General features: G+C 38.8%; 2 protein-coding genes across 4 annotated transcripts; both read right to left on the bottom strand.

Annotated features, from left to right (window-relative positions):
* Positions 1–163: 163 nt before the first annotated feature.
* LOC116719922 (deoxyribonuclease-2-beta-like) lies at positions 164–5,275 on the bottom strand. Of its 3 annotated transcripts, none has more exons than XM_032562752.1 (7): positions 4,887–5,275; positions 4,494–4,622; positions 4,137–4,311; positions 2,961–3,042; positions 1,636–1,800; positions 1,361–1,558; positions 164–799 (listed from the first exon to the last, which is right to left on the bottom strand). In XM_032562752.1, exons 1-7 carry the CDS (start codon positions 4,952–4,954, stop codon positions 390–392), a joined length of 1,227 nt encoding a protein of 408 aa, XP_032418643.1. In that variant the 5' UTR covers positions 4,955–5,275; the 3' UTR covers positions 164–389. The 3 variants fall into 3 exon arrangements, with proteins under 3 accessions (XP_032418643.1, XP_032418644.1, XP_032418645.1); XM_032562753.1 differs by having other exon boundaries at positions 4,494–4,653; positions 4,887–4,987; XM_032562754.1 differs by having other exon boundaries at positions 4,494–4,591; positions 4,887–4,954.
* Positions 5,276–5,785: 510 nt separating this feature from the next.
* On the bottom strand, positions 5,786–22,549 carry LOC116719923 (calcium uniporter regulatory subunit MCUb, mitochondrial). The gene is made up of 8 exons (XM_032562755.1): positions 22,198–22,549; positions 11,194–11,257; positions 10,633–10,800; positions 9,216–9,320; positions 7,968–8,128; positions 6,935–7,138; positions 6,110–6,226; positions 5,786–6,026 (listed from the first exon to the last, which is right to left on the bottom strand). The coding sequence occupies exons 1-8, from the start codon at positions 22,309–22,311 to the stop codon at positions 5,949–5,951; spliced, it is 1,011 nt and encodes a 336-aa protein (XP_032418646.1). The 5' UTR covers positions 22,312–22,549; the 3' UTR covers positions 5,786–5,948.
* Positions 22,550–27,332: the final 4,783 nt, after the last annotated feature.

Here is a 27,332-nt window from a genome sequence, read left to right as displayed (position 1 = left end):
GAATTTGTAATGTAGGAAAAGGTGCTAAATCCAGTTTTATGGAAAAATTTGTTTCTTATTTTTGCAAAAATTAACATTGATACAAAAAGTGTTTCTAACTTTTCTTGACCTCTGGAGTTAAAGATCAAGAAAATCAGGACAGGAATAAAGGCAGAGATAAACATGGAGCTTTGAGTGATTTATTACTCAGAAGTTTACATCAGAGCGACAGCTTCTTAAAAATCAGGTTTTCTGATTTCTTCATTGAAATGTAATTTTTCAAACAACCAGGAAGAAACATGCATTTTATTTTAACAGTCATTTATTCTGGAATTATCTCCACTTTTCTGATCGAAAGGCTTAAGTCTACAAAGCATTGATCTGATGCGATCGATGTGGACTCTGCCGATCTAACCGATAACTTGAAGATTGTCTCCATCAGAGTTTGGATCACAAACTGGGCGGGGACGTTTCCGACAGGACTGAGGATGGATAGCAAATCCCAGAAAGTGACGTTGGACCGACTCGAGGTGGATGCAGAGCGCCCCGCCGAACCGCTCGAACTGAGATACGGCCCTGTTCATGTCAGCGATGCAGGTCCAGTGTTTGTTCTGATCCTTAGCTACGCACCACTTGGAATGGTCCACTTTAGGCTTCCACGTCTTCTGGTTACCCACTATTAGGTCTTCGACGTTGATGACTGACGAAGAAGAAACGCCACTGGGACAGTACGAGTCGGACCGGTCGCGCTGGCAGCCCCATGTCTGGGCGTAGACGTCGCTCTTGATGTTCTTGGCAATGCTTAGGTAGAGATCTCCAACTGGAAGAAGAAGAGGCAGCTTGTTGGGGTCCATTTAAGTCGGTTTCCCTCTTTGGTGAGTTTGTTGTGTAGATGTGAACAGAAATCAGACAAAAACAACCATACAGAGATCTGCAGCCTTGATCCTATGCGTTGAAACACTTCTGTAGCAAAGTATGTGTTGCATACACATACTTTGCTGTGTATGTGTATGCAACACATACATATACACAGCATACATATCCCACATGTCCATATGTGGGATATGGACACATATCCCACATATGGACACATATCCCACATATGGACATGTTTGTTCTCAAATCTGGAACAAACTTCCACAAGACTGCAAAACAGCTGAAACACTGACTTACTTTAAATCTATACGAATAGAATAAATAAACCAATGAAAATCTGTGATGCATTCCGGACATCTTCTCATAACCTATTTGATAAAAGTTCTCAGATTATTTAGTCAATAAACAGACCGAACATCCTCTCCTGGTTTAGCGACAGGTTCTGGTTCTGTTGGAGTTTTAAACGGAGAATATTAAAGAACAATCAGGAGAGGACGACTCTTACCCTCTTCATCTTCATTGGCTTGTTTAGCAAAGATTTGAAAGCCTTGGTTCCCTTTGGATGTCAACATTGAGACCTCAACCTTATCAGGTCTGTACGGAGAGCCTTCTGTCCATTTCACAACATTTTTTAGTTCCTCGTGAAAATTGTCTGGGATATAATGTTCAAATGGAAACGCATTGATGTACTGCAGATGTGTTCCTGCAAACATTAAACAACGTGTAACTAGAAATAATTCATCAGTAGTAAATCCTACAGTATGTTGTCTGAACTCAAACCTATCGTAGTGAACTGGTTGTAGTTGAACGTCACACAGATAAATGTTTGAGCGTTTCTATCCCCGCTTTTTGGCCAGAAGTTGTTCTGCTCCCTTCTGAAGGGGAACCGAGGGGTGCTGTGCAAGATCCAGACTCCTGTACTGGTTCTGTCCACCATCACGAGTCCTGCAGGAAAAAACAAGACTTTTATTATCACAGAAAATGGGAAATGAAACCCATTCTGTGACGTTTGACATCACATGGGTCAAAGGTCAGGAATACTTAAATATGAAAATAAACAGTTTCAGAAAAACAGATGAAGCAAAAATGGATTTAATTTCTTGAAGGACTGAAGACTCGGCCTTGGAGTTGGTATGAATGACCTGAAATCTGGGAGTAGTGATGAACTCTGACTCGAACCTTCAAAGCCACATAAAGACAGTTACAAAGTCGGCCTTTTATCACCTGAAGGACATTTACAGGATTAAAGGACTAATGTCTCAGCAAGATCTAGAAAAACTCATCCAGGCATTTATCTGCAGGAGCGTCTTCACAGCCTAAGAAAATCAATCCTCCAGCTGCAGCTGATCCAGAACGCTGCTGCTGGCGTTCTGACTAAAACCAGGAAGATAGAAAACATCACCCAGTTTTAAAGTCCTTCCACTGAGAAAATAGACTTTTCTGGTTCTGGTTCTGGTTCTGTCTGCTCTGCATCCCCAGAACCAGATGCAAAGATGGAGAAGCATCATTCAGTTTTTATGCTCCTGCAATCTGGAACAAACTTCCAAATTATTGATATTTATTGATCCTTTCATTGAGCAAATAGTGGAGAAAAAATAGTAAAAATAACAATCCTGACAATATAGATAACCTGAGGTTGTTATTGTCATCCAACGAAAGCGCAGCGCCTCCCATGATGGCTGCAGCCTCAGGCGCCCTCTGCTCATGTTTTATATTGTTTGTGTTTTTGTTGTTCTTTGAACGGGCTGTACTGAAACGAACATCACTGTTCACTGGCAATAAAGGCTGATTCTGATTAAATATCAACTGGAATTTATTGTGGCAACAATAAATCAAAATTCTTAGTCAAAAGAAATTTACCACAATACATGATAAACAATACGATAAATGCTGTAAAGCACTTTGAACTGCGTTGCTGCTGAAATGTGACATACTAATAAACTTGGAAAGGAAGCCGCCATCCTGAACAGATGCATTAACTAACTAACTGCTCTTCATCAAAATTAGCAGTTCTGTATTAGCAGTTAGCTTCTCCAGAGCTGAAAGGTGTGGAAAGACATTGGCAATAGCCCATCAATATTAAAGCGATTAAATGCTTCCTCTACCTTTGCTGTGGCCAAACCTCTTTGGATCGGCGCCACATCCTGGTGGCTGATCACTGTAGCTGATGAACCCGAAGGTCTCGTCCTGCAAACACAACTTTCATCGTTCAGAGTTTACAGACTGCAGCATTTCTGCTCAGACACTGTTAATAACTAACTGAGGCACCGAACATGAACTCAGAGGGCAGGAGTCCAGGCTGGTTGGGAGACATGGCCGCTCCGTCATGACTATTCTGATGATTAATCAAATAAAAATGCTGCAGATCTTTTATTTAATATTAGAAATGCATTAATAGATTAAAATAAACAGTTTAATTCCTTTTTTGAATAAGAAAAAGACATTTTATTGCCTATAATGCAATAAAATTACATTCTTTCACATATGCTAACCAGGTGAAGCTAAAGCTACGTAGCTTGAGTTCTGAGTAGAACATGTTTAAAAACAATATAAAATCTAACTCAGTCAGTCTTGGCACACCACGCGCCGCGGGATGATCGCTTACGATCATCAAATGTCTGTCTTAGAATTCAGAACGTTCTGAAAAGGGAAATTGGGCCAAAAAATGGTGGCATGTGAACTTTAGCGGGCACAGCAGCATGCAAAGCTTTATCTGGCGGTTCGACAGATAAAGGCCCAACGGGCCGCAGTAAAATTATGAGGCGTTGATCCACTGATCTACAGAATATTACTATGAACTGTAGAGCATGTTAGGGCTGCAGCTAGCAAGTAACGATTATTCTGAAGATTAATCAAATAAAAAAAATGGAAAATTGTGAAGATTTTTAATTTAACTGCTTAAGGTTATTTTATACAATATTGAAAATAGATTAAACGATTAAAAACAAGTAAATTTCTTTTTTATATAAGAAAAAAAATATTTGTTTATGTACAATACCACAGTATCACAGTACGGAGTTCTGAGTAAAACAAACGTACAAAGAAGATTTTTAAATCTTAAATGCAAAACATGAAAATTCTTTGTACAGTTTTGTCTTAATTTCTGCTCTGAATGTCTTGTTTTGACAGTAAGTGACCCTTTTCTTGAGTCTCCAGCTAACGATTAATCGATTACTACATTAATTGAAGATTATTTCAACAATCAATTAATCACGATTAATCGTTTCAGCCCTGGAACATGTATGTAAATGGATTGTAGGAAATGGAAGAGCAGACGGCACCATGCTTCTAATGGATCTGAAAAGAGGCCTCAGCGTATTTCCCAGAACGCTGTTCGCGCTGTTGATGTTGTTCAACTCCTGGTTCCTTCCATTCGAGTCCATGTAGAAATACTCGGTACCAGTGGTGGATCCACTGGGAGTTGGAATGTTGTAGGGCATCTTGTATAAAATATACCTGATGAAGAATAAAAAAAAACAATTTTATAAACAATGAAGTTGACTTTATCCAACTTAGATTTGGTTTTATTGTCAATTCATGATCATGTTGTTACCATGGCGATTCATTCTGAGCTGTTAGCCGGTTTCCAGTCCAGCTTGTAACAAATTATTGCAATTTGATGTTCGGTATTTTCTCACCAGTCCACTTCAGCATCGCTGTTGTCTTTGCAGGTCACTGATCCGTGGGATCCCCAGCAGAGGAGCCCAAAAACCAGCAAGAAACTCCACATCTCCCACTGAAACACACAAGAAACTCCACATCTCCCACTGAAACACACAAGAAGCTCCACATCTCCCACTGAAACACACAGGAAGCTCCAGCACTGCAACTATTCAAAGGCAACTTTTTAACGTTTTCACGTATTTTCTGCTTTGAGTTATTTTCCTCCGTCAGTCATTCTGTAAGGTCCGGATTAAAACAGTTCAAACATGCCTGGATTAATGTCATTTCCTCAATATATATTTCACAGACTGAACAATTGTTATTTTCACAGTAGCTGAATTTTAAAAATATTTTTAGAAGTGACTTACAGTAACAAAGGACCCAGAGGTTTCAGCGCTCCGTCGGTCTTCTCTCTGGTCCCGAGTTCAGCTCTCATTGCTTTTATTCCCCCCTGCGTCCCTGACCCAGTTTGTTTCTGGGCTCTCAGCCACGTACACAAAAAGACTGAAAACAGGATTTTTTATTTAATCTTTCTAATCAGGACGAACTTTGTCTTTCCGTACTGAGCCAAAGTTCTGCTGCGTTTTAGTAAAACCGGGTCAGAAACTGATGTAAAACTGATTTTTGTGTAATGGAAGTCTTATGACTTGAAGTTTTGTTCCTGAAATGTCTGAACCTTTTGTTTATGTCTTGTATAAAATGTTTCTATCAACCTGACGGTGCGTTTCAGCTTAAGACCGCTTGGACAGATCCGTGCCGGCAGAATCTCTGGAACGAACCACAGAAGTTGGTAAACCAGCGGCGCCGACCGAGACACAACGCTTCCCGTTCTACCGACTCGGCGACTCTGCAGTCGTCAGTCCTGGGATCCACAATGTCAAAGGTCATCCATGACCCTAAATCTACTTTAAGCAACCAAGGTTCAAAATCTTCTCCCTCTCCAGGACTGATAAAGAGCCAGGCTAAGAAAAAGAAAATCATCTCAAGAATAAAGTTATATTGCCAGAAAAAAAGTCATATCACCAGAATGAAGTCATAATAATAATAATAAAATTATATCACCAGCATAATGTCTCAATAAAATGAGAATAAAGTTGTAATAATCAGAGAATAAAGTTAATATTACCAAAATAAAGTTGGAATATTAGAAGAATGAAGAATTAATTTTATGAAAACTCTACAATGAAAAATAATTGATAAAAAAAGAGGAATGTTGAGCATTTATTAAAAATGCTGCTAACAAGGACATAAAAATACACAACCTGAAAATGTTTGAAATGCAAACTTTAATTATCAATGTTTGTGAATTTGTTGGGGGTACAATATGGCATCAACATTAAGAATGCAGATTTATAGATTTTAAGGTAAAAATATGGCATCATCATCAAAACAAACATTTGTCTCTGACAGTCCTTCCAGCCTGGCGTCTCTCACGGCTTCGCCTGGATCTGTTCCAGCGGAAGCTGAAGCTGGTTGGGATATTTCAGACGTCTCAAGTCCTCTTCCACCTGAAAGCATATCACAACATTTAACTGTGACTGTGGCTCTTAAATTCAGAAATAGTTAGTCTTAAGTATAATAACTGAGTCACCTGTTCGAGTTCATCCTTCAGTTTGTTGTATTTTTCCACGTTGAACTGCTTCTTCTTGGCGCCTTTATAAAAGTAACGTAAAAACTGTCTGTCCTTAGCGTCTGGATACACGTAATCCTGACGGAGAGATAAAAAACAGATGATTCAGTTCAGACCGGCTCAATTCTGGAGAAATCTTCCACAGAAATGAGTCTTTTACTAAATCACAAAAATTACGACCGATAATTCAATAAAACCACTAAGAAAAATCAGTTTTTAGTAAGTTTATATAGCAATTCTACATACATATTTTATTGTTGTAGCATAAAATTACACACAATGTTTGGAAAAACTGAATTTGTCCTTCTTAGGAACTCTTCAAAATAGCAAAGACAAGAGAACAAGAATTTGATCTCAACAGGAGGAAATTCATGATTAGACAACATGTGCAGCTTTTACTCAACTGTTTATTGCAGGACTACGATCTACAGTGATGCATTCTGGGTACAGAATCCCCCCTTCAAAATAAAACCATGACTATGTACAGCTAGCTACTTCTAGCTAGCTGTATAAACAACCAAATAAATCAGCAGTTTATAACATATCTGGACAAATTAATTTAGGGGGAAGCAAAGTACGCTAAACATTAGCAAGTTAGCAACTAAAGCGCTAAATGAAAAATTAGCAGAGGTTTACCCACCTCTGATTAAAACTAATTGTTGGGCAACATAACAGAAATTATTATTAGTTTTCCTGCTGAGCTTCACAAGCTAAGCTTGAAAGAAATCCATTTTATTTCCAGACACAAACATTAAACTCCTGAAGTGTCAAATCTGTGAGTCTTGCCTGCTTGGTGAGGATGTAGTAGGCGAAGGCGCCCATGCTGGTGGCGTAGGTGATGAAGTACGTGACGGGCTCCATGACGTCCCATGAATACACCCACCAGGTGAGCCAGCCCAGGGCGCCGCCCTGCACAGACAGCAGCGCCATGCCGGTCCAGAGAGTCCTGGAGGTGCGAAACTCCGCCGTCCGGCTCAGTTCGGTCTTCGTCTGGAAGAAACAACGCAACAAGACACGGAAAATTAAAATGAATTATCTCCAGGCTGCTCACAAACCCGGCCTGTGCTGTTATGGAAATTACATTAGGAATATTTTAATCTGTTTTTATGAGAAATGAACCGATCCGATAATATCTGCATCAGTTCCAATATTGAAAAAAATTCTAAATCGGGTATCGTGATAATGCTCCCGATCCATAATTAAAATGTTACTAGTTATGAGATTACCTATTTTCTCAGACTTTGGTTACCTAGCAACAACCTGCTGGGCGCAGCAGCAGTTTAAGGTTTTTCTGCCGCGGAGAGAAAACTGGATAAAACAGGAAAGGTTTCAACACCAGTCTGGCAAAATTTCAGATATTTACAAACTAATCAATCATTAAGAAGGTTTATTTTTACATGTTGGTCAACCTGTTGTTATTGTCAGTTTCAGTTTCTTTATTATTTATTTTAAATAGGCAGTTATAATTATGCTGACTGACGGAACAAATTAAAGTTGTTTTTATACGTTTGACCAAGTTTGTGAAGCTATTTGTGTATTAAGTGTGCTGTATTTGTGCAGAGTTATTAAATACATTTGTAATTCCGTATATTTATGTCTGCGTTTTAAAAAAAGAAACATTTTAAGTCAAGTTAGCGATGTTTCTCTGCATCGGATCAATGTCTGCCGATACTAAAACTCAGATATCAGAAGAGAAGAAAGTGTATTTCTTCTTTTTATGCCCAGCAGAGTTTTAGTGACTGTTTTCAGAGTGAGGCTGATGCTTTCCGTAGACACCTGGAGCCCCGTCTGACCAGCCCACCCAGCGCTCAGGTGTCACCTGCTCCAGAGGCGACAGCTCCTGCTTGATGTTGTCCATCCTCTCCAGCAGATGGCGCTCCTGCAGCAGGTGGTGTTCAGGCAGGTGCAGCGCTGCGTGCAGGAGATGCACCACGTGCTTCAAGTCCTCCATGTCTCTGGCATGCTCACTGGAGGTGATCACTGCAACCACAAGGAACGATTTACAACATGGAGTCACACACGTATGGCAGGCTGTTTTAACATAAAATCAGTTTGACCAGATATCTGATATTGGCTCATGACTATAAATAAATCTCTAATCTGACTTGGATAAATTATGTCTATTTACCATTAAGTTGCATAAAGGTTTAAATTCACTTTGTCTGAAACAAATATTTAAAATATCAACAATTAAATTATGACTAGTCCTAAAGTAAATTTTAGATATCTAATTTTTTGTTCCAACTGTTGTCATAATTCTAATTAAATATATTTTTTACTTAGGAGACTTAGTTTGCCTTGAAAGCAAATAATTACTGGGCAAAACTAAATATCTAGTTTTGAACTTATCTGGACGTTAATTCCAGATATCTCCACAATTATTAGAGATATCCTTAATTAGAGAGTTTTTCTATTTAAGAGTTCTTGTATTAACATTATGACTAATCAGAAAGACATTAATAAAATCCTGAATTAGTATTCTGTCTTGTCAAAATGTCACAGATTTATGTAACTTTCAAATAAAAAAATTAAAAATTAAAAGAAAATTTTAAAATATTTTTACAATACTCCATTTTCAGCTTTGTACACTTTTTTGTTCTTGAATTTGTTTTGAAGTGCATTGTGTTTGTCGGAAGGGAATAAATAGGAAATTATTTGCAGATTTCTGAAGCAATCTTCAAATTTTTTGCGCTTTTTCTACATTGTGTCATTTTCTGCAGGAAACCCAAAATTTTGCAGGCAAATATTTGGACAGCTCAGTTTTAATTCAGATGTATAAAAATGTAATGTCGATGAGACATAATTGCGCTCAAGATATCTTAAATTGTAATTATGTAATTGTAATTATTACTCTAAATGATGAATCCAGTGACTTTTTTGAGATTTCTTGAAAGGAATCTTGAACCATAAAATGTAAAATATCTTCAATTATTAGAATGTAGGTGCGGATATCTTAATTTACCATTCACGGTGGTCAAAATGTAGTTGTGTCGAGTCAAAATGATCTTTTTGTCAGATTAAGCAGATTATATGTTAAGTCTGCCTGCCATAGAGGAAGTGTTGTTACCTTTCTCAGGTGCGCTGACGTTGTAAACGTGATTGTTGATGACGAGCTGGAAGTCCGTCTCCAGCAGGGCGTCCAACAGCGTCGTGTTGGCAACGCGTTGCCCGTCTGGAAGAGCAACGACTCAGATTTAAACGTTTAAAACACAAAAACCGAGCCGCTGAAATTAAATTAAACGCAAGAAAAAAAGATTAACTTTGTTAACTGACTGCTGAGCGGCAAAATATTGTTACTTCAATCAGTAACAGCAGATTAAACACTGAAAAAACACAAAATCTTACCAGTATTTTTAGTCTAGTTTCTAGTTTTTGTGCAATTTGGATAACTTACTTAAAAGTAACTTTTCAGAAAAATGAAGTTTTAAATAAATAATTCCTTAATAATGATCAAAAAGTACTAGTTCCACTGGTCGACTGCTTTAAGTGAATTTATCTGCCAGTGGATCTAATAACTTTAATCAAAACTAAAATAATTACTAACAAACTTCTACATTGAGCTGAAAGTTACTAGTAAGTTAGTTTTGTCCAAGTGAAGCACTGAAACGCTTGTTTTAACTTAATAATTCCTTAATATTAATAAAAAGGTTTTATTCCACTGGTAGATTCGTTAGTAGCATGGGAAAATATCTTGCTATAAATGAAATAAACTTATAGTTTTAATAAATATCAAAGGATTTATTGACATTGAACTAGTCAATATGTTGCTTAAGAGTTAAATTAGGTTTGTCTTTCAAGTGAACTAAGATATTTGCACCAGGGTTTGGACATTATGGCTGAAGAACATATCAGGACATAAGCACTTCATATCAATCAATATCAATAATTATTGATTAGTTTTTGTTTATAATTTCTGAAATACAGCCAAATTGATGTTGATATTTCCTGTTTTATCCACAGTTTTATCAACATTGGTTTGTATTTTTAAGCAGTTTAACATTAATGAAACGTTAAACTGCTGGTGTTCCAGTTACCCAGCAGGTTGTTGCTAGGCAACTGAAGAGTGAGTGAGTTGCTAGGTAACCAAAGAGTGAGTGAGTTAGTTGATTCCACCAACGTAGCTTAGCTAGCAGTGAGAGGTTGAGCGGCTACAGCTTTTCCTCTGCCTACATCTCCCAGAATGCTGTGCGATTCTGGATCACAGTTCAGTGAAATTATTTATTGTGATGGATAATACGTCAATAAATGTTATTGATTTATTGCCCTGCCAAAAACTAGACTAAAAATACTCGGTAAGATTTTGTGTTTTTTGTAGGGTGAAGCGCTGAAACATCCAGAACGTTAAACTTCCTGTTCTTCTGACATCCGAGGAATTTCTCCTTAAATCCAAAACTCTTCCTGTCCAACTGGTCTGTGCTGCTGCTGCTCTGAACCTGGTGTGACGGTCCGGGCCGACGCCGGGCGGGCCTCGGACCTCGTCTCACCTGCAGAGAGAAGGGAGGCCGCGGCTCCGGAGTCCTCTCTCTGCAGATCGCCGATCAGGTCTCCCACTGTCATCAGCATGGGCCGCAGGAAGAACAGACACTTCTCCTTCCTGGACGGCAACGGCACCTCCAGAACCAGGCGGCCATGTTTGTGCTTCAGAGACACGTCTGCAGCAGAGAGAGAGGAAATGATGCTTAAATTCACATCAGGAACTAGAAAAGGAAAAAATAGAAATCCACAAACTGCAGCAAACAGTCTCAGGGTATTTTTCTGTTAATTTATGTTAAATATTAAGACAAAGTGGTGTGAAACTGCATGATCCTTGCCCATCATGATGGATGGAAGAGATGTTTGAACTTCCTTCTTCTCTCTCTGCTCTTCATCCATGAATATAAAAACTGAGATGAAAAGTAGCAGCCTAGTTAAAGCCTGTCGGTATAACGATGTCTTTAGCTGCTTCATGCAGATCCCAATAAAACACTCTGCAGTTTGTGGTTGCATCACGGCAGCTAGCAAGCCACTGTAATAATAATCATGTGAATGCAGTGATAGATATTTACCACTAGAGGGAGTACTGGAGAAGAAAGCCGGACAGTTTCTCAGTGACGGATGTCTGGGATGAACCTAAACAGAAAGAAATGGGAATGTTAAAGGGACAGTATTGGATGTTTTCCAGGCACATGGTTTAATTTTATAGCACAATCAAGTAACTATGTTACCTTCAGTTGTTATAAAAATGTATGTATCAAATATGTCTTAAAAGAAACTTTACTTCCTAATTTAACACAATTAAATTGGGTCTCTGTCTCTTTAAAGCTCCTGCTCTTTCTCAAACTCCGCCTTCAGGAAGTCATCCCAACATGGCTCCTCTATTAACCCTTTAACACATTTTTACCAGCGTTGCTCTGAGATGTGCAGTTCCACCAGGTGTTGGCTAATCGCTGCTGGCTAGTCTGAAGGAGCTGAGTGGGGAGGAGCTGCGAGTCGAAGGCGGGGCCAAGTCCACCCGGGCGTTTTGCTCGGCTGAATGGTTGCCATGGAGATTAAAGGAGAACAAGACAACTCTCCAGGAGTGTTTTCTGTAGCATGATGTAAAGCTCATTAAAGTAGATTAATGACGCTGCCCCTTGAATGAAGGCAGGAGTTTGTTCTTGGTGTAACCAAACAGTCGTCCTTTGCTAAACCGATGAAGAGTAAACAGAAGGTCAGCGCCAACAAGCTGCTTCTGCCAGTTTTCCCTCAGCTTTTCCCTCCTGGAAACTCTGATATTCAGCTCCGGATTCTGGTACTCCTGCCGCAGGAATCGGACCAGGTGTTGGTGCAGTCTGTCTGACTGACTCATCGCCTTCCTGTTAATTAATTTCAGGTCCTCTGTGGGTTCTGATGGATGCCAGACTGTGGCTCAGTGAGAGCGGACCCTCAGGAGCTTCCTACGCCGCTGATAATGATCAGAGCATCGATAAGGAGCAGGCAGACAGAGATTGTAGCCTCTTCATCCTGCGCTTGGTATTCACTCAGCGTTGCCCTGTCAGTTCAGATCCATCCACTTCTGCTCTCCGTTTGACCCGACTCAAACATCTGGATCTACCCAAAACGCATGAATTTATGTCAGCAAACTACCACAATACTTAAACACTGTTAAACTGCCATCATTTTTTGATAATAATCATGATATTACGCCTTAAATTATTTTAAAATCTACATGAATTCAACACTAATATATTTCCTCTGGATCTTGTTCTTCACCTGATAGCCTGGCTCTCTCTCTGCTCAATCGATACATCGTTAAAGTCGACCAATGGAGCCGTCTGTGAAGCAAAGGGACTGAGCAGAGGCAGGGTACGCTGCCCTTTCCACTCCGCTGGTGAGGAGACGGACGAGTGTGTGTGTGTGTGTGTGTGTGTGTGCGTGTGTGTGTGTGTGTGTGAGAGAGAGAAGCTTTGGTTTAAGAACATCTGTTGCTGGAACCAGAAAACAGCAGTCAGGAGATAAAATTTATGTTTTTAAAATTTTGATTAATTAATTATGTAAATTTGAAACACAATTAATCTATCTTTTTCTTTTTTTACACACAAAGATCTTGAACAGGAACCTTTCGATTTCTGCGTTTCTAGTGCGACTGTAAATATGATGCACAGGTGTGCTAACAGCTTTGGATGACGAAGCTGCTGCTCTTGGCCCACAGGACGTTAATTTCTGCTTCAAAAAGCGATCCGTGACGCTGGAAAAGACTTTTGTGTTCAAGTTATGCTAAAAGGAGTTAGCCTGTTAGCAAAGCTACTCTAGCCTGAAATCACAATAGCACAGGTGCCCACAGTGCTAATGCTAGCATCCACAGTCCACATTTCTAAAGAAGCTCCATGAATGATTAGGGTTACCTGAAACAATAAAAGCACTTTGCTCCAATCTGATGGCTGAATAACTTGAATAACAGATTAAAAATGATAAATATGGTTGTTGTTAATTTCATATGTCTATTTCCTAAATGCGGACCAAAGAAGCAAACTGGTCCGCCTACAAACTTCGGTCTGGGTTCGGTTGAAATGAACTCTGGTGTGATTTGAATGCATATGTGAACACCGAGCAGACCAGAGACCGCTGTAAAAGCAGGAAGTAGAGTATAGCGCAAGGCATTCTGGGTAAATACAACCAAAGCAAACATGCTAGCTTAGTACTAGCGAGAGAAATGGCTCATAATCTTTTACCAGATAAAAGTTAAATCCTACAACTGGTCAAATCTGATGCTACTCCATCTTTGTTTACATTTGGTGAAGAAGGAAGTTGTGCTCCGTTTCTTATTCATTGGTTTTTGTGTCGTTTCTTGCAGTGGCTCTTGGTGCAGCGCCCCCACAGACGAGGAGGGGAACAGGTTGCTGAAAGGCTTTGGATTGTTTGAGTCAGTGCAGTGAGAAAGGACAGAGAAAGAGAGCGCTGTAATAATAAATGACCCTGCTGTCCATTAATGCAGACAAGAGATATTAGACCAGTGGTTCTTAACCTGGGTTTGATCGAACCCCAGGGGTTCGATGAGTCGGTCTCAGGGGTTCGGCGGAGCCTCTGCCGCGGAGGTAAAGACACACCTGTGTAAAGTCGTGATGACGCGCCCCGCTTGGCCATCACTGGCTACAGAGGATCATGTTACATTGCTCAGCCAATCAGTGCTGCAGGGAATTTAGTGCGCGCAGTATCAGCGGCTGTCGTAGTTGTACGTCGCGTGGTTTCTTTCTTAATATTTTAATCCATACTAAATATGTCGAGCAAAAAAAGAAGAAAATGAACAAACTTTGCTCTGAAGATGCACTTGCCAAGGTGAAGCCACGCCTCTCTGAACTGGTCTCCCAAAGACAGCAGCAGAAGTCACATTGATTTGCTGGTATGTAATTGGTGCAATACTTTATTCTGGCCCCAAAAAAGTATTTTGTGGATTCAAAACGACAAAAAACTAATTAAATTTAAAATAAAATAAAAAAATTAAGTTATTAAAAAAATTTTAATTCTTTGAAAAAATCCAAATTTATTTTTAATTAGTAAAATAGTAAAAAAATATTTTGGGGGCTGAAATTCTTTTATGGGGCCAAAATATTTTTTTGGGGCCAGAATAAAGTAACACTGTAACCTGCTGTGAGTTCATGGTTTTGTTCTTTGAGCAAAGGTGACGTTCATGCACGGCTCATTTTATGCACCAGCAAAAAAACATATACCTATGTCTTGAATTAGGAAAAAAATTTATTTTATTTATCACTAAAGAAGGGTTCGGTGAATACGCATATGAAACTGATGGGTTCGGTACCTGAAAAAAGGTTAAGAACCACTGGATGAGACATTATAATTTGTCTCCCAGAATAACAAACCCTTATCCTCCCACCCCAGTGTGCAGATTTCATGCAATCACAGGTTGTAGAAACACTAGGAAACACTTCTGTCTGAGATTCCTGGTTTCCTGTTAACAAGAAAACCCCAGATCTGAAACTAATCATCAAAGGTCTGTGAGGCTCTTTGACTTCTTTAATGTGAAGCACTTTGTGTTTGTGATTTATCACAATTCAGAGTCAATTCAGTCAATTCTGCCTCCAGGCTCTGTGCATATGCTGTGTGCCCATTGTAAATCTACAGACGGTGGCTGTTGTGACGGATAATCCTGAGAGCCGGGTGATGAATAGCAGCACACTTCCACGACTATGCTTCTGGTTTTCTACCATTACCGACGCGCTGCGCTCTAATCACAGGTTCTTCTGGGTTGCCACCGAAATGTAGCAACAACAGAAGACCTTATGGAGCAGGACGTTTAAAAATGTTAGTAGTATCGCTCCTTTAAGAGGAATTGGATTTCTGAATGCTAACGCTTACTGGTGTTCCAGCCCTGGTGATTTGTTTGGTCCCATTTGCTGGGCCAATAACTACGGAGGCCAGCTAGGGTCAGATATGGAAATGAAAACACAAGCTGGGGAAATCCATTTCTTCAGGTTAATAAATCTGCTGAGGCAAAAGTGTGAACAGCTAAAGATTGGTCTGTGTGTGGGCTGATTTATGAAAGAAGAAAATGTCTTGTTCTATGGAGGAATCCCAAATTATCTGAAACATTTGTCATTAAGTTTGGAAACAAGATGGCTCTGCTGCACTTAAAGTAAATGGAAAAATATATATATCCACATTGTTAGATAACTAGCTAGACAGTTATCTATTTACTTAGCTAGCTATCTAGATAACTAGTGTGATATCTAACTATATATTTGCTTGTCTATCTAGATAAGCATGTAGCTTATCTATGAAGCTAGATAAGCTACATAGCTTTCTAACAAGCTTTTTAACTAGCTAGAAAGCTAGTTAGTTATTTGACTAATTAGATGTGCTAGTTATCTTGCTAGCTTGGTAGATAGCAAGCTAGTTAAATAGCTACCTATCTAGTTAGATACATAACTAGTCAGATAACTAACTAGCTAATTGCTTATTTATTTACCTATCTATCTACCTTGCTATCTTTTATCCGATTAACTGATTAAATGATAGCATAATTGAGTAGTTGCAGTCCTACAATATTCATATCAGATATTGATGTCAGTCCAAATTTTCCAATGTGTTAAAAATGATGCCTCTATATTGTTCATCTTAACTAAAAACTGTTACAGATACGTCATATTAAGCCTGTTTGGTGAGATGCTCTTTATTTTTAAATATTAATTGTTCAGCTGCTGCTTTACATTCCTCCACCTGTGAGGCGCTCGGTGGGCGGAGCCACTTTCTGTGTTTCTTTCCACACACAACAGAGACACACACCCCTGCACTGCATGACACTCCAAATTCAAACACACTCCGGCTTCCTGACTGCAGAGCCCAGTCATCAGAAACATGCAAACAGCCGAACGCGAGGTGACTGACTTCCACAAACATGGCGGAGCAACATCTGCCCCTCATTATAAAATGATTTCTCCCAGCTGCTGCTTAACGCAGCACTCCGCTGATGGCATGTTTACCCCAACAGCCAGTCATCTGTATGCAACACCACCAGGAAAAAGGGAGAGAGGGGGACCACAGAGATAATCTCCCTCCACAGGCAGGACACGACTTCCTACCACAGTGCACTGCAAAAACACAAAATCTCACCAAGAATCTTTGATAGTTTCTAGTGAAAATATCTTAGTACACTTAAAATAAGACAAAACTAACTTGCTCCTATTTCAGAAAGAAATAAGGGCTTGTTTTAAGTCAATAATTCCTGATTGATTCAACAAAATCAATAACAATATATGCAGACAATACGTCTGATAGAATATTGAATAATTTCACTGAACTCTGATCCAGAACTGCACAGCATTCTGGGGGTTGTAGGCAGAGACCTACTGTCAGGAAAACAAATTTAGCTCGACGATAAATTGTCCCAGAAATTATTGCGATAAACAATAATATTGTTGTTTTGAGATTATTATGGCGCAGCAGCAGTTTAACGTTTCACCGCTGTGCCTCATAACTGCTTACAAATAAAAAACAATGGTGTGGAGAGGAAACTGTAAATAGAACAGGAAAGGTCACAACACCAGTTTAGCTGTATTTCAGATATTTAAAACAAAAAACTAATCAATTACATTAAGTTAGTCTTCTTGTATTTCAAGTGAACCAAGATATTTGCATTAGAAACTAGAACATAAATACTTTTTTTGCAGTGTCACAGCTGAGTTGTGGTCGGCTGCTTGGAGACGTCCTGAAGGAATCTGCTCCCACTTGGAGCCACAGGCTTCGTACCGTCACAGCGAGGGCAGAGCGGCTCGACTGGAGCCTAATAACAGCCTGCTAACTCACACAAGCAGAGACAGACTGAAGACTGGAGCGAAGCATAAATCTGTCATGAGGAGAAACCAACTTAGCTCCTGTCAGTGATGTGATTGAGAACAGCCATTATAGCCCCATAATGAAAGTTATTTGCTCTTGGTCATTTTTTCTTCTTCTCTTTCCAATTTAATGACCCAATTCAGTTATAAAAATGATCAGAGCAGGATGCAGCGTGCAGAATGTGGCTGCAGGATGGAGAGCGATACAGTCACAAGACAGGAGAACCAAGAACTAAAGCTGCATCGATCACACCAGCCCTGTTCAGTCTTCGATCCAACTCCAGTCCGCTTCAATCCAACTCCAGTCCACTTCGATCCAACTCCAGTCTGTTTGACTAGAAAATCCGGTTTGTTTGTGGAGGTGTGAATGCTAATTGAACTCTGGTTCGCCTACGGACCTACAGTATATTTCAGTTCAGTTGAAGTGAACTCTGGTTTGGTTTGAATGCATATGTGAACATCAGACAGACTGGAGACTGCGCCAAAAGCAGGTAGTGGATTGTAGCTCAGGGCATTCTGGGTAAATACAACAAAAACAAAGGCGCTAGCCTAGCGCTAGCCGGAGAAATATTTTACCAAAACAAGAAAGAAATCTCACAATCGCTAAAACTTGATGCCACTTCATTTTTGTTTACATTTTGTAAAGAAGGAAGTTGCACTCAGTGTCTTCTTCAGAGGTTTTTATGTTATTTCCTTCAGTGGTTCTTGGTGCAGCACCCCCACAGGCGAGGAGGGGAACAGGACTCTCAAATTGTGAAAGAGAATCATAGCAGCTGAAAATGTAACAAATGCTGCAACTTTGGTCCAAAATCAAGCCGAGCTACCAGAGTATGAGGTGTGTAAACTTCATAAAGCTGTGTTCACAGGAATCCAAATCCGATCTTCTCACCCCACACATGTTGAGGTTTGTGTCTCTTCTACATGTGGAACTAAATCATATCTGATCATTTTCAAAGCGTCTGCAGTCCGAATGATTATGTCGCATTTTATCTGACTTTTATGTCAGGCACGCATCATAATTCTGCACCACAAGAAGCCAGACGCCGTAAATCCAAATCTAAACAACGGCTGAAAATTAAATTTGTGAAATTATGAAAGCAGTCAGTGTCAGTGAAACATCCCATCATAATCCTGGTTCTGACTTCATCCAAGCAGGCTTTAACTGGCAGTTATTATCAAACAGCCACTCAAACAGGAAACTCTGGGTGTGCCACAAACATCAACAGCTAGAGTCAAACTTTAAAACTTTATATTCACCAATCTATAATCCATCGGTTAAACAGCATCAGGACTTCAGAAAGCCTGGAGAACAAAGTCTGGCTGCAGAGATGGAAGTCAAAAGTTAACTTCATCATTTCAACAAATTACCAAATAACTTCTTTCTCCTCACCAGCAGCCTCAACGATTCAGAGCTGAACATTTCTCTGGTGAACGAACAGAAATCCGCTGACACAGAGCGTCTCCTATGGCTGAAGGTCAACTGGCAAAAAAATTTATTTTTTAAAATCGCCAACTGTGACATTTTTTGTCAGCAGCCAGTAAAAGCCTCCTCACAAATTTCTCCCTCCGTTCCATCTCTTCCATTTTCTGCTCTTAAATAGAACAGAAATGTCCTTAAGCAGGGGAAATTTGGGCTTTCCAGCAAAAAGAAAAAACATAAAAACTGAAAAATAAGAACAAGAGATGATATAGTAAGAGGAAATTTACAACTGTTACAATTCAGATTAAAAGAAATGTGCAAGTAAGGCAATTTAAAAGGAAAAATATACAAGATGTGCGTGTGAACATGTGCATAAAAAACAACACACTGGAAGTGAAAAGAATAAAAATATCAGCAGGGATGTAAATAATTATTGAGTTTGTTGGGAGTAGTGAAGGTTATCTAACAGGTGCTGGGGGAAGGACCTGCTACAACGCTACATTTTGCACCATGGATGCAGAAATTTGTGCTTCGATTCACCATAAAATTGCGCAAACAGGAATTATGAAAATAAATTTGCTTAATGCAAACATGACAATTTGCATCAAAATTAGTATATTTCATAAAACTACAATGGAAACACTTTTTCACATCATACGAGTCACATGATCAAGAACAGGATGTTACTACTGGCGAAAACCACAAAGAAGAAGACGACAGGAAGTGGTAGAAGGAAAACATCACAGCATTTTTTTAAATTACTTTTGGCATAAACAAACTTATTCATGTGTGAATTTATTTGCATTTTTACTTAATGGAAACGGTGCAACTGTGAAACATTAGAAAGATTAGCGGAATATCAACAATGTTTTGCACACAATTGTAATGGAAACGCTGAAATGCTTTTTATGTTTTCTTAATATTATGCATAAATTTGTTGAAATACGGAGACAAATAATAAGAATGCTCAAAAGTCACAAATTTAACGTCATTGTGCTAAAACATGTGAAGATTTTTTATGCCAGTTGATTTTTTATGATGTGCAATCAGGAGTTCAGAAACATGAAAGGGCAAAGGTGTAAAATTACTTGTGCTTTAAAAATTAAGTTTTTAAAGCATGAAGAAAATTTTTTAACTGCGATAAATCTTTAAGGTGACATTTATACATTTAACAACAAAACAAACTAGTCTGTTTGTGGAAAACTATGCAAATTACAAAGGGAGCAGGACCTGGTTACAAGTTTGCACACCTTTAAACTAGAAATGCACCAATCTAGCAGTCAGAGATCAGAACTGGGACGATATTAAAATTTGGCACATCAAATACTGAAAAATCTAGTTTTTCATACTTCTTTGTAGTTTAATAAGATCTGACAAATGTTTCAGAATGTGAACTTTGGTGCATTTATTGGCAGAATTACGTTATGCCTTCACATTTTGTCTCTTCTTTTCGCTTCATCGTCTCCAGAAAAAATAATCTGAATCGACCAAACTTCAGGAGAAATCGTTGCATCTCTGCTTTGAAATAATAAATAATAGTCTCTTCTAGCTTGAAGCAGGGATTCATAAAGTCTCCATCCCTCCAGTGACCTCTGACCTTTCCTCTATCTCTCAGTGATCAGCTCCCAGGTCGGCTGATGTCAGATCTGCGCAGCTCGCCTTTAATCATGTCGTAAAACTTGGTCTTGTGTTCTGTGGACTCTGAAATCTGATCGCTCAGCACGACTCCTGGTCTAGTAAAAGTTTTTTCCAGCAACCTGCTGTTTAATGTAGCTTCCCTTCTCATTAGAATAATAATTCAGTCCATTTGCAATCAGGAAGATCTGCAGGCTTCAGCAGATAAATTCATATCCAGCCTCCCAGGTTCAGAGCATTTCTAGTTTTGTGTAAGAACCAATCTGAGCGCAGAGCTCATCTTAGTCATTGTTGCACAAGGCGGTGAGTCATAATGACTGTCAGTCCTGCAGACCTGATATAAATATCCCTCAATAGACAAACTATATTGCATTTATCTCAGTGGTGCAGCTTTCAGGATCCTGCAGCTCAGCTGACTGCTGCAGTTCCCAGAAAAACATATTAAAACTGAACAGCGGTGAAATAATCTACATACGGTTTGGTGCTGAGATGGTAATATCTGCAGCAGCATTACTCTCCGGCTCTGAAGGGTTCGGTGCAGAAAGTCATTCGCTACACTTCATTGAGAGCTGGAGATGGACGTGATGAATGATACCGTTTACTTAATGATGCGACACAGACAGAAAATATGATAAAAATAAAGATTCAGTGACACCTAAACCTGAAGTACAGAGAGAGAAATGTTATGACAAATTTAGCTGGATGATAAATTGTCCCAGAGGTAACTGCGATAAAATATAATGTTGTTAATTTGAGTCCATTTTCATGGCATAATAATGCAAAAACACTTTCTCAAAGATCGATAAACTTTAAACTCTAATGAACATTTAACACTGGAACTGGAAGACATTTTAAATATCCAAAATAAATAAACAAAACAACAGAAACAACAAATAAAATGAATTATAAAGTCTCTGTAAACAAAATGGTCCTTCAAAATAAGAAGCCAGCTGAGATCAAAGCACTGAAGGCTTTATCATCCAGCTGGTGGAAGAAAGAGAGAAACAATAAATCATGCAAATGGAAATTATTGAGCTTGTTTTAATTTATTGAGTGATTAATTGTTTAACGCAACAGGGCTAAGTTTGCATTTTCCATACTTTGTCACGTTACAACCACAAACTTCAACGTCTCTTATTGAGATTTGATTAAATATACCAAAACACAAAGTAGAGCGTAAATGTGAAGTGGAACAAAAAATATATATAATATTGTCAAATTAAAAACAAGTAACCAGCACCTCCCGACGCCACTAGGGACAAGGGTGTAAGAAAATGGATGGATAAAAACAAGTAAAGTGAAAAAGGCATAAACTTTTTGTCTTCAGGAGTCAATATCTAACAAAGACCTTCTTTGTGTAAGTAAAAGTTCACCAAAAGTGAACTTTTTAGCTTATATATAGTTGGCTGAGTTTAGGTAAATCGATTCTCCACGTCACCCTGAACACACCATTCTGATAGTGGAACATGGTGGAGGCAGCATCATGCTGTGTGGATGCTTTTCTTTAACTGTTTAATGTAGCAAAAATACTTTGAGCAAAATATCGGAAAATCTTACGAGAAAACAGGTAGTGAAAGGTCTGCCACACTGCAGCTTCTTTTGGTTTGTTTTCTTTTGCATCACAAGAGTCTCATGATCAACAACCGGATGTTACTACTGACAGAAACTACGAAGAAGAAGAAGACAGGAAGTCATCCCATGAACTAGTTCTTATCCGTTGAACAAACTTATTCACTTGTGATTTTATTTGTTTCTTATTTAATGAAACACCACAAACGCAAAATTGTGTTTCTTTGACATTTGTGAAACATTAACAAAGTTTTGCACATGTTTGTAATTTGTAAGCGGCTACTATTTTCTAAGAATGCTTTTGGGGTTGGAAAAGGTGCACACCACACTTTTCAGATCGTCTTTGTTTGTTTTTAAACCCTGTGTTTTCCCTACTACTTCTGACTTATCCCGTTTGTGTTGATTGCATCCAAGGTAATTAAAACACATCGATGTTTGTTGTAACGGGACAAAATCTAAAATAAAATAAAAACATTAAAGGAGTATGAATAGTTTATCTCATAACATCCGAGTTTAGAGCAGGAAACCAGGAAACATCCGAACAACAAACCCGCTTCACGTTACTTCAGAACACATGAAACCTGCGCTGGAAACGAACATCCATGTTTTGTTTTTACCTCGTGAAGAACTGAAACCGGACGCAAAGCTGCGAAACCGCCCCGAAAACGCTGAAGACTTCTCCAAAGTCCCGTCCCAACTTCAGCGGCCATCCGAACCGAAGCCATCTTCATCAGCCGCCTCAGCTCCGGAACATTCCGACGGATGGTCAACAACAAGCCCGCCACCGGTTCACTTTAAGCCGCCAGCTGCTGGTGTGGATCCCTGGTGAGGTCGGAGCTCCGCAGCATTTCCTCCCGTCAACATCCGCGGCTCCGCAGCCGAACTCCGCTTCCTTTCTGCGGGGTTCGGAGTGTGTCCGGGTGGAGTAACCAGGCCCAGCCCAGCCCGGGGCGATCCGAGCTCCCGCTGCATTCACGTCACGTCCCGTCCCGTGGGTTGAAAACTCAGCATTGTTTGACGAAGCAGCAGCAGTGGAGGATAAGAAAATAACGCGACCCAGGGCAGAAAGCGTAAAGGCCCCCCATTGAGCCTGATAAATTAATATCAATAAAAAACATTAATGTGATCACATGTATATTTTGGGATTGTTCAGTCATTTTTTGTGTACTGAAAAATATTAAAGGTGAAGTTTTATGTATTTTCCAGGCACATAGTCAAGTAACTATGTTACCTTGAGTTATAAAAATACTATATATATGGATTATATATAGAAATTTGACTTCCTATTTAACGCTTTGAAATTGGGTCACTGTCTCTTTAAAAACTCCTGCTCTTTCTGAAACTCCGCCTTCAGGAAGTCATCGCAACACGGCTCCTCTATTAAACTTTCATAACCTTTTTACCAGCGTTGCTCTGAGAAGAAGCTCCTATCATGAGCTCAGCTCCACCAGGTGTTTGCTAATTGCTGCTGGCTAGTCTGAAGGAGCTGATGGACCTAGCCCTTCTCAAAGGCGGGGCTAGGTCCACCCAGGCGTTTTGAACAGCTTGAATGGTTGCCATGGAGATTAAGGATTTCTGAAACATGCATGAAAGAATCAAAGCAGGAATGTTTGTGATGAGGGAAAACATTATAACATGATGTAAAGCCACCAACTGTAACTGGATTGAAACAGTTTCATATTTTGTTTGGGTTGTATGAGGTAAACAGATTAATTTCTGGAAGATATTCTGAAGTATTTAGGATGAACTTGCTGTATTGTTTGTTTAAAACACACCAGTGTAAACCCACTTTTAAATGAACAATCAGGAATAACTCCCAACTCTGAACAAAATGTAAATCTGGAGAAATCTAATCTAATCCATCCATCAATATTTAATCATTTAATGAGAAATGAAGCCTGGTTAATCAGATCTGCATTGTGCAACAAGCCTGAATCAATTTAATAGGCACATTCTTCTGCACAAAGAGTCAGAAATACTCTGGATTAATTTGATCATCCAGGTTTTACTTTCTGTTACATTGTGGATTTAATTATTTGCTGTTCGTTTTTAGCAGCAGTCCCCAGAGCTGCAGCTGGATGTGATCAATACTCCGCCTGTAGCAAAACGATTCCTTCTCCTCAGACTGACCAACATGGCTGGTTTAAAATTACATTTGTTCAACTTTTCCCCGAGAATCAATGGTGGGAAAATTCAGTGGATGCATTGAAGTCGTCAGGTGGCAGGAAGAGAAAATTTACTGTTAATAAATCATTTTCTTCCTCCGTTTTCTTGCTCCTTTCCAGGTGATTTATCTTCTAGTTTTCTTGCTGAAGGAGAAAGATTAAAGTCCTGCTGATTGAGGTGATTTATAGGAAGTATTTTCAGCAATGACTTGGCAGATGTGCTTTAGCTAATTAGGAAAGTAGCACTTTAGTATAAAACAAGTCTGCTTGCATCGGCATCAAACTGAAGCACAAATATCTAAAGGAAAGACTGTAAGATGAAACCAAGATTTTCACACAAATTACACCAATAATAAAAACATAACTGGTTAAGGAAATGTGGATTTTTCACTATGATGCAGAGTTTTTACCCAAAAATGACCTAAAATAACCTAATCCTGTTCTCAGTGTTTCGGTTGACGACATCACAAGAGGCATAATAATCAAGCAGATCAGTTGAGATTAATCGACATGTTACAGTTTTTTAATTTAAAAAAAAAATCTTTTATGGTTTCCATTTAAGTTGGGCTAATTAACAACACATGTACAGGTGGAAACATGCAGAAAATGTCAAAGTGCTCTGCAAACAAACACAATAAAAACCAATTTCTGCAGAAAAAGGCTGCAAATAAAAAATACTGCAATCGCAGAAGATAGAAGAAAATGGAAAATAGCAAAAATAACAAGATGAATAAAAGTCTGCAAACTTTTGGCAAAATGGAAGAGCCACAAAGGCAACGATCTGGAAGTATCAATATTTCAGTAATGATCCGCACATCATTAAAGTCCAGAAGAAAAATGGAGGAAGAAAGAAAAGCAGTGTCATATTTTATGTCTTTTTCAAACAGGCAGTCTATTACAACATTATAAAACAGCACCATATTTAATATTAGCTACTCCAGACTCCCCCTAGTGGCCTGGAGGGCTTCGGTTTTGTGGACCAGAGTTTTATACAGTTTTTGCAACATGTTCCATTTTTCTTATATTTCCTGAGGTTGTGGGATTTTATTTAGCATTTGCTTTGTTGATTGAAGGTTTTTGCTTCCATTTTCCACTGTTTTTCTGTTTCATTTGTTTTTTGTGTGCGTGTTTTTGTGTTTTGGAGATTAGATCGCACCCTACATGTCATGTCAAAGGACTTTACAAAACAGCCAAGATCAAACCACATATACAGACAGATTCCAGGTCAAGTATATCAATTAAAACTGATGCTAGCCATTAAAAAGCGCAGCAATTTCAGTTGATGCACATGGATGCAGCAGCTCGTTTCCCATTGTTGCTGGATTTTTCTGACATCTGTGTGGTTTTTATTTCGCTGCAGAATGCAAGCAAACTCATTTAAGAAAAAGACAAGACACATTTTAGCCGATGTAGTCAAAAGAGCTGAGAAATTTTTACCCAGATTAGAAAAACATTTAAACAACAAAAAAAGCCAAATAAATAGAAAAAGTTAAAACATTATGTTCACTAAATCACAGGAGGGTTTTAATCATTTATATAAAGTAATAATGTGTTTCAGGTTGGTCACATCTAAACATTGCTGAGGTTTTTAGAAAAAGTATTTTCTCAGAATGAAAGAAACGATCAATAAAAGCTGACTAGCCCCATCTAGTGGTGAACAACTAGTAGTGCGTTCAAATTGTATTTTTTAAATCAATTTAATTTCTCGAAATGATGAAAACTTCTCCCCGTGTTGTTACTCTTTCCTGAGTAAAATTTCTGGATTTTCAACCCACTGAATGAAAAACAAACACGTTTTAACCAAAGATTCACCAAACACACCTGAAGTTTCTATTAAAATTTCATAAGTTTTTTATCGAAAGAAGCTGGTTTGGAAAAAAATATTTTGTCTAATTTTGATATGTTTTGTTAATTATATGAATTATTGTCATTTTGGTCCTTAAATACATAAATTTCCACTTAACTATATTTTGGTCCAGGTGCTTATGAATTTTTTTTTATATTAAATGATTGATCATTTGATCAGTTACTACTTGAGTAGACTTTTTATAGTAAATACTGTTTTTTAGTAATTTCTTGGATGGTTACTTTTTTTTCTTTTTTTTTACCCCTCCAGGGGGTCTTTTTGTGGCTCTAGTGTCCCTTATATGACAACTGGGAAGGAGAGGGGGGAAGACATGCGGCAAATATCGTCGGGTCCGGGAGTCGAACCCGCGACGGTCGTGTCGAGGACCCATATGAGGACTCATATGGGTCGCGCTAACCACTACGCCACCACGGCGCGCCCCAGCTTTATGCAGATTTTTGATGGTTTTCGGCTTTACAATGTAATCCTATGGAGGAATCCTCTAACTGTTGTCAGTTGTTACAGTCTGACATTTTTTTAACTTTTCATTCTTCTTGAAATACAAAATGATGCCGTTCATATATATTTAACTGTACAGAAATAATTTTTGCATCAAAACGTAGCTACGAATGTTTCCCTTATAGAACTATGACTATCATTGCAAAAGGTCTTACCGTTTTTGGTAACACTTTATTTGACAGGGTGTGCATAAGACTGACATGACACTGTCATAAACATGATATAACATCTGTCATAAACATGATATAACATCTGTCATAAACATGATATAACATCTGTCATAAACATGAATGATTCTTTATGAATGTCAGTGATGTACCACCACAAATTTACCACCATGTTTAACACAATTTTGTGCCTTTAATATTATATTTTGAAAAAAAAAAGACAGGACCATTCCCTTATTCCTTCTGATTAAAACCTGTGGTTGAATAAAATCCATACCTTTTATGGTTCCTGAGATATCAACATTTGTTTGCAGGCATTGTTCCGCAGGTGCGAGCAAAAGATGGAGAACCATTTTCCCTAAATATTTATTTATTTAATTTTGACTGAAATGGCTCTCCATACAAAAAGTGCCACTATTCTGCATTTTAAGGGAACAATGGGAGTTAATATTTCTAGCATATGGTAGCAGCTGGTGTTGGAACAGTCTGCTGTTCCAACACCAGCACAACAGGATCAGCTCCCTCCTGTGGCAGAGTTGAGAATTACAATACAAACTGTTATTTTACAGGTATTAACCTTTACATGGGTTTTTGTCTCAGCGTGGAGTAAATCACTGTAGGTCAACATGCAAGTGCTAGTCTAGTTGCTACCATTACTTTTTAACTAATTTTAGCTTTTTTAGCAAATTTTGGCTTTTATATGGGTCTGTTTTACATTGCATGGAATATATTACTGTAATTCAACATGCTAGTGGTAGCCTAGATGCTACCATTAGTATTTTAGCTAGTTTTAGCTTTTTAGCTAATTTTGGGTTTTACATGTGTTTTTCACAATGCGTGGACTATTTCTTACCTTTCTCCAAGTCTTCAGCAGTTAGCTTCAATCGCTTCTCCATTTTAACCAAAAGCATTCAGCATTCACGTTGGCATTTTCGCAGGAAATGCACACTTTCAGGTTAAACCTGCTGTCTGCTGTTTCAGCGGTGGTGCTGATGGAGGCGGTGTGTCCGGGCCTCAGGCCGCGGAGCTGAGGATGACCCGGTGCGACGGCCGGA

Source organism: Xiphophorus hellerii, chromosome 5 (assembly GCF_003331165.1).
Source record: "Xiphophorus hellerii strain 12219 chromosome 5, Xiphophorus_hellerii-4.1, whole genome shotgun sequence".
In the NCBI taxonomy this organism is placed as follows: Eukaryota; Metazoa; Chordata; class Actinopteri; order Cyprinodontiformes; family Poeciliidae; genus Xiphophorus; species Xiphophorus hellerii.
Note: the sequence above shows the minus strand (reverse complement) of the source record. Positions and strands in the feature narration are given on the sequence as shown.

What these genes read in the sequence shown, in the direction of transcription:
- LOC116719922 (XM_032562752.1), bottom strand. Translation starts at nt 4,954, where the DNA reads ATGAGAGCTGAACTCGGGACCAGAGAGAAGACCGACGGAGCGCTGAAA. An exon ending in AGCGATGCTGAAGTGGACTG is followed by an intron (nt 4,312 to 4,493) that starts GTGAGAAAATAC and finishes ATTCTTCATCAG; the next exon opens with GTATATTTTATACAAGATGC. An exon ending in GAGGTTTGGCCACAGCAAAG is followed by an intron (nt 1,801 to 2,960) that starts GTAGAGGAAGCA and finishes TTTTTCCTGCAG; the next exon opens with GACTCGTGATGGTGGACAGA.
- LOC116719923 (XM_032562755.1), bottom strand. Translation starts at nt 22,311, where the DNA reads ATGAAGATGGCTTCGGTTCGGATGGCCGCTGAAGTTGGGACGGGACTT. An exon ending in CGGTTTCAGTTCTTCACGAG is followed by an intron (nt 11,258 to 22,197) that starts GTAAAAACAAAA and finishes CTTTCTGTTTAG; the next exon opens with GTTCATCCCAGACATCCGTC. An exon ending in AGCTGTCGCCTCTGGAGCAG is followed by an intron (nt 7,139 to 7,967) that starts GTGACACCTGAG and finishes TGTTTCTTCCAG; the next exon opens with ACGAAGACCGAACTGAGCCG.